We start from the raw sequence: 11,481 nt of genomic DNA, 5'->3' as shown, positions 1-11,481 counted from the left end.
AAACTAAGTACGTTACCAACGAGTCCCTGGGCTGTTAGACACATCACACTTTTATTGTTAAAGTCATCATTTTTCTTTCAAGTGGCAGTCCAACGATTGTCCTCACACGGCTAACAGCTGATTGTCCTTCAGCGTTGTAGCTCTGACGAGCAGATCCAGCGCGGCGTGCTCACTGACATCACCACGAAACTCCTTCATGACAAGAAATCCATCTTACAGATGTTGTTAACGTTAAGTAACGTGGTAACTATGAGGTAATAGGTTGTATATCTACAACTACTCACCAACACAACCCTGCTGACTTTCCTTATTTTACCGTCCAGCTAGCCACCTAAAAACTAACTAGTAGCTACTAGTTAGCAACTAACTAGTTAGCAACTAACTAGTTAGCAACTAACTAGTAGCTACTAGTTAGCAACTAACTAGTAGCTACTGGCTTGCTGTGAGTAGGTTGGTTTTTACTGTTTAGTTTTAAAATGTAAAAGGGGCGGTGACTGCCCACTGAGTTTACACCAGTAACATTGCTCTGGTCAACTGGAACGCTAAGCTGCTAACTTCCTGTCACCTTGGCGTAGCGACGTCCGAGCTGGCAGCTAGCATACGTCTGTATACATGTACACAAACAGGAAGTCTCAAGATCTTTTTTTTTTTTTTTTTTGCTAAAACAAAGTTCAAAACTATATCTGATCGTTCTAATACACATGTGAAGGACACGCCTCCCGCACACGTGGAGCCGTCATGTTAATCACACGCGTGGGTCGCTCTCTACAGCGTGACCTGCGTAACCTTGGCAGCACCTTTCACCTCCTTGCGTGCGTCCTCCTTCTCCTCTCTCTTCACCTCCTTTGCTGCCTTGTCCCTCGCTCCCTCCTCCTCTTCCTCCTCCTCCTCATCCAGTTGGAGACTCCCGGAGGAAAACCTCATCCTGGCTATTCCAGCAGACCGCACCATTCTTCCTAGTGGGGGTGGCGGGCAGTAGTATGGGTAGAAAACCTCTGGGTCCGAATCACTGTAGCTACTCGTAGCACCGCCCATCATGCACAGAGAGGTGGGGCGTTCAGGTAAAGGGGAGGAGTTAAGTGGGAGGTAGGTTGGTCTGGAGGGTCGTGTCAAGTGAGGATAGTAACCAAGGGGGCGGAACTCAGAAGCAGGGTTAAAGGCGGGGTTAGAACTCCTTGAAAGGTGAAACTTAACATCTGGCTGGCTAGCTACACGGCGAGGTAGCCCTGGGAGGAAGTTGGAGTCATCGCTGTAATGCCCCGCCTCTGTATGTCCAACACCCAACAACCTTGCTCCATTACTTCCTGTCTGGTACACCCGGGCCAATCCCAGCCCTCCTGAGCCCGAGGGCCGCAAGTTCCTTCTGATCGGCGAGTGAGACGGCGAATCGTGAGTCAGCGGGAAGAAAGATGGGCGTGATAGTCCATCCATGGTTACGTAATCCCGTCGTCTTGGCTGCGGGAATCGCTCCAGGGACGAAACGGCGACGTAGTCAGTCAGGTAAGGGTGTCGGGTGAGCGGCGAGGAGGCAGCCAATGGGAACGTTGGGAGGATGGGGTGGTACTGGTAGGCAGGATTGTTTGGGTAGAGAAGAACCAGCTGCTGTGCCGCGTCTGGGTGTGGTTGGGGGTTGGGCCGGCGCCGTGAGCGGTTCCCATAGACCCCGGCGAGCCTTTGAGCTTGGCGCTGAGCTCCAAACCGGCCCCCCCTCATGTCATCCATCACAGATGTGGAGGCCGACCTTAACTTGGGGGAGGGGCTTAAATGGTGGAGGTATGGTGAGAGAGGAGTGACTTGAGCAAGGGCACGGGGCTTCTGGGTAACCTCGACAGATGACTGGCTGCGCTTAGCCCCTCCCCCCGATTCCATATCATCATAGTCCAGTTGATGCGGGTCCAGCTCGTCCTGACTCCGGATTGCCAAGGCACGACTGGAGCGGGGGAACGGGTGGGCGTGCTCGTACAGCTGCGGGGGAACAACACCACACACACACAGGTTGGGCTCTGTAGCTGCAGCGACCTCTAGTGTTTCCTGGAGTGGTTGGACTACCTGTTTGGAGACGTCGGTGAGGAGGTCCGGGGACGAGCGGCACTGGCGGTCGTAGTCGGACTGGCGGTGAGTCCTGGACAGAGAGAGAACATCAGAACTGATGCAGAGAAAACTGGCCATGAATCTCAGACCTCAACAGTCAAAGGAAGTAGAAGAGGAGGGAACAAGGTCACATGACAAGGAGGCGCTTGACAGAATGAAGCTCTATTTAGCACTACAACGCCCAGACCGAGGCGTCATGGCGGCTCCATCCTTCCTCCCTCACCTGTCGAAGCGAGACGGTTTCTTCTCTCCTGATCCCAAACACTCCAGCAGCTGCTTCTGAGTCCGTCCACTGGACCGCAAGACACAAACCAGCCAGTTAGTCACACGCTGGGGTGTGTGTGTGTGTGTGTGTGTGTGTGTGTGTGTGTGTGTGTGTGTGTGTGCACGCGTGCGTGCGTGCATGTGCGCTGCACCTGTATCTGAAGCTGGAACCCTTACAGGACAGCAGTGTCCTGTGGACGGCCCTGGGCTCCTCGGCCAGGCGGAAGAAGGCGTGGTACTCCACACACATCTTCCAGAAGGACTTGCAGACATCTCTGCTGGCCATGGAGAACTCCAGTGTGTCCTTGCACGACGGCTGCAGCACACACACCAACACATGAACGTCAGAGATCCGCGGCGCGTCCATGTGACGCCGGAGAGGACGGCGAAGGAGAATCTCACCCCAACTTTGTCGTGCAGCTTGATGAGGAAATGTTTGCGTTTGAAGCTCAGCTTGCGGATCTTAGCCCAGCTGAAGGTGTTGATCTTGGTGTTCCCCTGCACGGCGAGCCAGAAAACAGAAAACACCATCACACATCATCAGTGTCAGCGGCACCCGCGCTCTCGTTCATGAACATGTTTGTAGAAGCTGGGAACTGATTTCAGTCTGCTGACGGAGTCATCACTGTTCTCCATGTGAGAATTGACAGGAACGACCTCAAATGAAACAAAAGAGAACCCAAAGGCAGACAAGCGGAGCAGCGACCTGCTGATGTCAGAATCGACAAGGCGACGCCGTTTCTTTAAATACTGATGGATTAAACCTTTATGATTCATTGATTTCAATTTCTTTTGGGTTCTTTTTCATTTTACCAGCACTCCTTCATGCTACACCAGAACTTTCCTCCTTCTAGTAGAACATCAGTTCTCAGCATCGTATTGTTGGATCCTGAACCAGGTACCTGAAAGACCAGCACACCGGAGTGTGTGACCGCCAGGTTGATGCGCATCCCCTCGCCGTCGTGAGCCGGGTGGGGCCGGATGCCATACATGTCCAACTTCCTTGCCACCTCCAGCAGGTGGATGTCAGAGTCGGCCGGAGACACGCCCCTACAGGGACAGAGGATGAAGACACCAGCAGGTGTGTGTGTGTGTGTGTGTACGTGTGTGTACCTGTGTTTCTTGTGGAATTTGATGATCTTGTGATCCAGATATTCCTGATTAGGGACGTAGTGCTTCATCTCCAGATGATGACAATCCAGCTCCTCATCGTAGTCACCTAGTTCTGCTGTAACACACACACACACACACACACACACACACACACACACACACACACACACACACACACAGATGTTAGACAGTTGCAGGTCTTTTGAAAATGAGGGCTGTAGGTTTTAATACTTACACTGCAGTATGTGGGAGACCAGCAGGGCGGCGCTGTTGTCATTACAGGTCAGACTGCCGTTAGACAAATCCTGCTTTATCTGTAAGGCAAAAAGATACCTACACACACACACACACACACACACACACACACACACACACCTTATTTTCAGGCAATAGAACTTGTGCTGACTTCACTAAACTCCCAGTCTTGAAGGAACACAGCAACTGTTAGGGGGGGGAATCTCTTATGGTCCAGGGAGCTGAGACCCATGCTAGTTAGCTTAGCACAATGACTGGTAGGGCGTGGGAAGTCTTAGCATAGCTCCATCTCTGCCAGCAGAACCAAATGTTTGTTGAGGACTAGAAGAGCGACTGCTGCTACTGATGATGATGAGGAGGAGGAGGATTCCTGCTGGACACACCAGCATCCTGGACCTGAGCTAGCTGATGCTAACACTTCCACCCTCTACCAGCCATTGGGCTAAGCTAACTAGCCTGGACCTGAGCTAGGTGATGCTAACACTTCCATCCACTACCAGCCATTGGGCTAAGCTAACTATCCTGGACCTGAGCTAGCTGATGCTAACACTTCCCACCCAACATCAGCCATTGTGCTAAGCTAACTAGCTTGGACCTGAGCCAGCTGATGCTAACACTTCCACCCACTACCAGCCATTTGGCTAAGCTAACTAGCTTGGACCTGAGGTAGCTGATGCTAACACTTCCCACCCACTACCACCCATTGTGCTAAGCTAACTAGCGTGGACCTGAGCTAGCTGATGCTAACACTTCCCACCCACTACCAGCCATTGTGCTAAGCTAACTAGCCTGGACCTGAGCTAGCTAATGCTAACACTTCCCACCCACTACCAGTCATTGTGCTAAGCTAACTAGCCTGGGTCTCTGCCCCCCAGAAGAGGGGCTCTGTCTTCTTGTCCGGCTTAAAACTGGATCTACAAACTGTCGCAGCAGAAATAAAGAGTTTCTGTGTAACACTTTGTGTTACTGCAGTTCTTTGTTCAGAAATGACATGGAGCTGTTGTGATATACAAGTTCTAAGATGGTGGCTGGTACCTGGTGAGGCCCCTCTTCAGTTGTCCAGGGTCTGGAGGGAAGAACTTGACTATAAACCTGAAGAACAAATCACTGGTGTCTGATGGAGAACAGAGACAAGAATTACAGACAGAAATTAGAATGAGTGATTAGTTTAGCATGATTTAGGTAGAGGGAACAGCATGTCTGCATTGTATATTGTGTAATCCTTGACACAGGAGGAGAAAAGACAGGAATTTTGGTGTATAAGTGCCTTGGTACTTAAGTTTTTAACATATATTTGGCTCATCAAGCGATAAATGAACATCTGACAAAGATGCACAGGGCCGAAACACAAGAGTTCCCATTTCATGTGTTGTATCAGCAATATGTTAGCTAACGTTAGCTCCCTTGCTAACTCGAACTGCGCCTTGGCTCTATGAACTAAATTAATGTCCTGTTGCCAGCTTGTAGCTACAGTGAGCAACATTAATGACTTACATTTAATTTGTTTGGCCAGCGGCTTCAGCAGCTCCAGCCACACCTGCAACGCAAACGGGGGACAAAGTCAAGGCTAATCCTTCTGTAGCCTTGGCGGAAACATTCAGCCTGCCATCTTGTGCCTTACGTAGTTGCCGCTGTGGTGTCTGAACTCCAAACCAAAGTATTCCTTCTCCAGCAGTTTTAGGTGGCCGCACACTTTGTTGAAGAAGTCGCAACCTAAAACCTTTTGCTGAGAGAGAGAGAGAGAGAGAGAGAGAAATTGGATTTTTAATTGGGACGATCTTTAAGTCTGGCTCTGTGTCTCCTACGTAAATTACAGTACTTTAAAAAAATGAGTTTGAATAATTCTCCATGGATTTGACATCTCATGTGTCCTTCCCAGGGGCCGGCGTGGCTCAGAGGTGGCGTGGCCGTCTGGCAACTGAAGGGTCGCTGGTTCAATCCCCACTTCCCCGGTGACCGTGTCCAAGTGTCCTCCCTAACTGCTCCTGATGGCCCTGCGATGGACTGGTGACCCGTCCAGGGTGAACCCTGCTTCTCGCCCAATGTCAGCTGGGATAGGCTCTGCCCCCCCGCCACCCTTGATATCCATCCTCCCCTGAATAAATCCTTCCTCCTCCATCCTTCCTCTTCCTCCTCACCCCTCTGTACATCCATCTTTATTTACCGTGATGGTGTTTATGCATTGTTCCCTACGCCAGGTTATTTCAGCGCTCACTGTCTGCTAGCTGGTGTTTAGCGCTCCGACGGGGGTCACTGGACCTCCCTCATTAACTTGTCATGAGTGGGGGAAAGACGAAGAGAGGGAGGAGGAGGATGGAGGGAACAGCTGTAGCCAATTATGAAGAAGAACACAGGCCCAACCGATGATTACTGGGAACAAACGGCCGCCCCCAGAACAGCAGAGCAGTTAATTTAATGTCCAATCTGCCGACTGGAAGTTCATCTGATGGAAAACTACACCGACGTACAGCTGCTGTGGTGCTGCTGCAGCAGACCTGTGAAATCAGCTGCCTGTGTTTGTGTTTGCTGTGACCACCACAGCTGTGGTTGGAGCTTAGCATCGTAGCATTTCGCTGTTGCCACGTTTCCTTTTTTGTCAAAGGGTTAAAGTGATTGGTTGAAGTATTGGAACACACCGAGACCGCCTCTTCAACAAGGCCCCAGTTCACCGCTGGTAACCGAGATGGAACCAGGGAGGTCCTGAGGGGCTATCGCTCCTGAGGGACTATCGCTCCTGAGGGACTATCGCACCTGAGGCCCGGACCAGTGATCACTTTTAGAACACTGTAGGGAACGTTGAAGAGAAAATTGTGGACAACGTAGCAGCAATGTGAACTTGCGGTCGCATCAAATCTCCAAATCCAGTTTCAGACAATTCAAGGCGCGGTTGAATGTTGAGAGTTGAACCCAGTCTGGTTGTGAGTGACTGGTCTGAACTGGGCCTCAGGGGCCAGCACACCTATCATGTTGGTCCGGAACCATTGGACTTGTTAGTTGGGTCAGAACTCTGTTAGCAGGTGTGAAAGCTCTTTTTCCGGGTGGTTGGGATGTTTTAATAAGCTACTAAACAACAGGAGAGGAATCCTCCGGCCTGCTTCCTCCATGCCATAACAAGAACCGGTTCTCCAAACTGGTTTAGTTTCCATCCATCCCTTAGCTCCCTCTCCTCCTCCCTCCTGATGTCCATCCATCCATGTTTCTTTTCTCTTCGCTGGGTCTGATCTTCACCAGCGTTTTCCCCTGAGGGTTTGAAAATCAGGGTCAGAGGAGAAACAGACATATTTAAAACCGATTTCTGCAACTACGACGGCAGGTTTGCCTGGTGGTCAGGATTATTCTGACCCTCCTCCAGTTTTCCATCCTTTCTTCCTCTTCTGCCGGCCATCCTGAGGCTGCCAGGAGAGAGAGAGAGAGAGAGAGAGAGAGAAGCAGGCTCTCTCCCACTCGCTTTTCAGGCGGTTTTGTAAGTCCTTTATTTGGGGCATCACCAAGCTGCGAAGCTAATCTCAACCATTTGTCATAACCTCTAGTTAAAAAAAAAACAGAAACAAAAGAGACAAGGCCAACATGCAACACTTGTGATTTCAGAATAAAAAACTGATGAAACTCCTGCACCCAGCGGGGGGCGCGAAAGCTAACGGCTAGCAAACACGTTCCACGTTGGTTCAGCTTCATCAGTTAGCTACACATTAGCTTGCTACTAGCTTCGTGACATGCTATGACATTAGTGTTTACTGATCATCTTTTTATTCTTAAAATAAAAGGAGTGTTCTACAATGGTGGTGTTGCCATGGTGACTGTAGTTCGTTCACATTCCTCACGTCGCTACCTCATAGCTAACATGATACCAGGGCATCACCGATGTAACTGGCGACACGGAGAAATAGTTGACACGTGACTCACAATAAATATTTGTTAGCAACAGGTAATGTTAGCAAGACAGACCACGGGAGCCAAAATTAACCACCAGGTAGCGCTGTGAGCTCAGCTGGTAGACGCGTCATCAGAGGTCTGACCATGTGACCCCAGTTACTACAACTTCCTGTTCTACGGCTGCCTCCTCGTCACGGTAAACTCTCATTCGTCAGGGCGACCCATCACCAGGTTCTGGAAGATCTGGTCCATCTGCTCGGAGGAGGACCTCAGCATGCATAAACATGTCACTTCCTGCCTCCACCAGGAGGCGCTGAGGCTCACCTGACTCACCTGGCTACCTGTGATGGCTCCTCCCCTCACTCTGATGAAACTCCATCCCTTGTGAACTCCCTCCCCACGTGAAATCAGCTCCTGTCACTCTTCACGCAACGAGCGAACAAACTCACCTCCACCTCGAACGTGCGCTCGCTGTCGTCCAGGAAGATCACGCGCAGCCGGAGCTTGGTCTCTTTGGAGACCCGCGACTTGGCCGCGAGGCTCGCGAGTCTCCCGGTGCGCCGCTCCCGGTCCACCATGTCTCCCCGCCTCAGAGACCCAGCTGTCACCCGCCGGCAGTCGGGAGAAGTAGCGAGCTCCTCATCCTCCTCCTCCTCCTCCTCCTCTTCTTCTTTTCCACCCTCTTATTCGTCCTTTCCCCTTCGTCTTCTAATTCTTCTTCTTCTTCTTCCTCCTCCTCCTCCTCTTCCTCGCCGCTCTGCTCAGGGGATGAATTGCTGTTGCTGCCGCGGCGCGCGCTCCTCTGATGCGTAATGACGCGCGGGCGTCTCGAGACGCGCGGACACACCGACAGAGCGGCGGAAGTGAAAGTTTGATCCAAGTCCGACAAGCACGAGGAAAACAGGAGCATCATCACGTGGACTTGTCACAGGAAATAGAGGACTCCTGGCGCGGTCCCGGTATTTCCTGGTTAACTGGAGCCGAGGTCATTTATTGCGTCACAGAGTGTTTTTATGTGATAATTTACACGTGACACTGAACGAGGTTACTTCAAACACGGTGGGATCCATAGAGGCTCAACCGTGAGTACGATGAAGTCACCATCGCGAGAGTACAGAGTGACTAACTCGAGATAACGAGATTCAGGAAACGGTTGATGTTTACTGGTCATCGGATTCGCATCAGGGTCACGTGTGATTCTTGGGTTGCACGAAGCACCAAATACATGAAGTTCGGAAAACACATCTGTATCACATCTGCAGACCGATTCTCTCTCTTTATATGGAGTCCGTGAAGTCCTCAGGTGAAGGTTAAGGTGTCTGTGTGTCCATGGTTAGGGTTTCCATGAAATTCAGTCAATGCAACATCATCTGAAATAATAGCAACACAGCTGTGTGTGTGTGTGTGTGTGTGTGTGTGTGTGTCCATTCATTGAATAATATGAATTTCACGGTGGCTGGACGCTTTCAGGGAAGTGACCTGTCCTAAAGTAGGGTAGTAGTGCAATGCCTCCTGTAGCCTCAAGCTCAGACCCAGCACTTAAAGTGTGTGTGTGTGTGTGTGTGTGTGTGTGTGTGTGTGTGTTGACACACATAAAAACGTTGGTCAGCTACATTGTCTGTTTCCCCTCATCCTTTCAGGACATTGTGGGACAGACGGTGTCTTCAGCAACATTAATGCAGCCGTCATATCAAGTGTAGGTCATTTCAGATGACTTCCATTTCTGTAGTTTACTAGATTACTGTAGATTTCTAGATTACTGTAGTTTACTGGATTACTGTAGTTTACTAGATTACTGTAGTTTACTAGATTACTGTAGATTTCTAGATTACTGTAGTTTACTGGATTACTGTAGTTTACTAGATTACTGTAGATTTCTAGATTACTGTAGTTTACTAGATTACTGCAGTTTACTGGATTACTGTAGATTTCTAGATTACTGTAGTTTACTAGATTACTGTAGATTTCTCGATTACTGTAGTTTACTGGATTACTGTAGATTTCTAGATTACTGTAGATTTCTAGATTACTGTAGTTTACTAGATTACTGTAGTTTACTGGATTACTGTAGATTTCTAGATTACTGTAGATTTCTAGATTACTGTAGTTTACTGGATTACTGTAGATTTCTAGATTACTGTAGATTTCTAGATTACTGTAGTTTACTGGATTACTGTAGATTTCTAGATTACTGTAGTTTACTAGATTACTGTAGTTTACTGGATTACTGTAGATTTCTAGATTACTGTAGTTTACTAGATTACTGTAGATTTCTAGATTACTGTAGTTTACTAGATTACTGTAGATTTCATGATTACTGTAGATTACCTGGAAATGTTTGTCACATGACTTTAAACCACCCATCACTCAGTTTTATTCCCACATTCCTTCATTTTTCAGTTTTATTGTGGTTTTCTTGTTATTTATTCAGAGCAGGTGTCCTGAACTGCCGTCATTCATAACCCCCCCCCCCCCATGTTTTCCTCGTCATGCAGGTGGTCTGAACGCATCGTCTCCCCTCACAAAGATACACCTGTGTTCAAAGGACCTCAGGAGCCTGTCGGGAAACTCTCTCATCATGCATCGTCCCAGAGACAAACAAGACGGCAGGGACCCTTCTGTCCCAGGCTAGTTAGCTTAGCACAATGACTGGTAGTGGGTGGGAAGTGTTAACGTAGCTCCGTCTCTGCCTGCATTAACATCAGGAGGGTTGTGTGTAACCTTGGTGATGAATACCAGTTTAACATGAGGAGAGGTTGTAGTGGTAGAATCAGACACGTAGCCGGAACTACTTTCCTGACTGGGAGCAGGGATACCGCTTATAAAATGTAATGAACAGTGATCACGATATGTAATTAATATACATGTAATAATAACAAGTCTCTCGAAATGTTTGCACTCTGCTGTTGTGTGTGTGTGTCACATCTTTGTCACACCACTAGATGGTGATAAAGACCTGAGGATGAGCCAGAAAGAGTAGTGCGCACACACACACACACACACACACACACACACTTGAGCGGACATAAACAGTCATTTTGATACTGTAATGCAATCCTGCCTGTCTCCACTCACCATCTGTTTAACACACACACACACACACACACACACACACACACACACACACACACACCTAAAACTGCCTGACACAGTAGCATCTGGCGTCTTTATGCTGCTGCCTCCCTCCTGACACACACACACACAAACATACACACACACTTATCGTCCTCTAACTCTGCAGATTCTCGTTCTACCTGCAGTTCAGCAACTCAGCTGAAACTTTCTTTTCCTGCTGGGACAGGAAGTAGAAACTTTACACTGTAAGTGACGACAGACAGATGTGTACGCTTCCCCGTGGTGTCCTGTTTCTGAGCTGAAACGGTGAAGAATCAGGAAGTCCGACACGCTCATCGGAACTTGTTAATAAAAACTGTGAAGGCTGTTAAAGCAGCAGTTCTGCGCTTCTGTCTCCCTCTGCTGGCACTGACAGGCATTACACATCAAGGTGTGCTGATGTAGGAGGTGCGGCCATGATGGTTAGGTTTGCAGTGGTGAAAAGGTGTATAGATACCTGAAGATCTGGAGGAACCATGTGATTAAAGTACTGATCCACATGCAAGTTAGCACAAGGCTAACAGGAATTAGCCCACTCAGCTAACGCAGCTGGAGCCTTGAGGAAGTGCACTGGTGAGGGTCTGAGATGCTGAAGCGAAACTGAAAGACTGAGCGTTACATCGAACAATCAACATTTACATCATGACGAGCTCAAAGACAATACAGCTACTGCCCTGATAACCTCTGGGGGAAAATCCAACATGGAAGAAATCCGTCATACTGGCGTTGGATAGAAAAATGAAACAAAGATGCAGAGAACGAAGGTGGAAA

General features: G+C 49.0%; 1 protein-coding gene and 1 long non-coding RNA gene across 3 annotated transcripts; one reads left to right on the top strand and one right to left on the bottom strand.

Moving 5' to 3' along the window:
- Positions 1-70: 70 nt before the first annotated feature.
- Positions 71-8,522, bottom strand: LOC147238948 (FERM domain-containing protein 7). Of its 2 annotated transcripts, none has more exons than XM_086196966.1 (12): positions 8,046-8,522; positions 5,345-5,449; positions 5,218-5,260; positions 4,759-4,837; positions 3,704-3,801; positions 3,469-3,583; positions 3,258-3,405; positions 2,758-2,853; positions 2,508-2,671; positions 2,315-2,383; positions 2,050-2,122; positions 71-1,965 (listed from the first exon to the last, which is right to left on the bottom strand). In XM_086196966.1, the coding sequence occupies exons 1-12, from the start codon at positions 8,172-8,174 to the stop codon at positions 766-768; spliced, it is 2,319 nt and encodes a 772-aa protein (XP_086053092.1). In that variant the 5' UTR covers positions 8,175-8,522; the 3' UTR covers positions 71-765. The 2 variants fall into 2 exon arrangements, with proteins under 2 accessions (XP_086053092.1, XP_086053093.1); XM_086196967.1 differs by lacking the exon at positions 8,046-8,522 and adding an exon at positions 5,543-5,866.
- On the top strand, positions 3,090-10,615 carry LOC147238947 (uncharacterized). Its single transcript, XR_015111751.1, has 3 exons — positions 3,090-3,436; positions 9,237-9,292; positions 10,092-10,615. It is a non-coding gene; the product is annotated as an uncharacterized LOC147238947 (long non-coding RNA).
- The last annotated feature ends 866 nt before the right edge of the window (positions 10,616-11,481 follow it).

The sequence above is a fragment of the Aulostomus chinensis genome, chromosome 24 (assembly GCF_037954235.1).
Source record: "Aulostomus chinensis isolate RoL2024-O1b breed Wild chromosome 24, RoL_Achi_v1.0, whole genome shotgun sequence".
Taxonomy (NCBI): Eukaryota; Metazoa; Chordata; class Actinopteri; order Syngnathiformes; family Aulostomidae; genus Aulostomus; species Aulostomus chinensis.
Note: the sequence above shows the minus strand (reverse complement) of the source record. Positions and strands in the feature narration are given on the sequence as shown.

Excerpts from the sequence above, each read along its gene's own strand:
- LOC147238948 (XM_086196966.1), bottom strand. The coding sequence starts at position 8,174 with ATGGTGGACCGGGAGCGGCGCACCGGGAGACTCGCGAGCCTCGCGGCC. Across the intron at positions 4,838-5,217 it reads GCTGGCCAAACAAATTAAAT|ACACCAGTGATTTGTTCTTC; the intron begins GTAAGTCATTAA and ends GTTCTCCATCAG. Across the intron at positions 2,854-3,257 it reads CCGGTGTGCTGGTCTTTCAG|GGGAACACCAAGATCAACAC; the intron begins GTACCTGGTTCA and ends CTCGCCGTGCAG.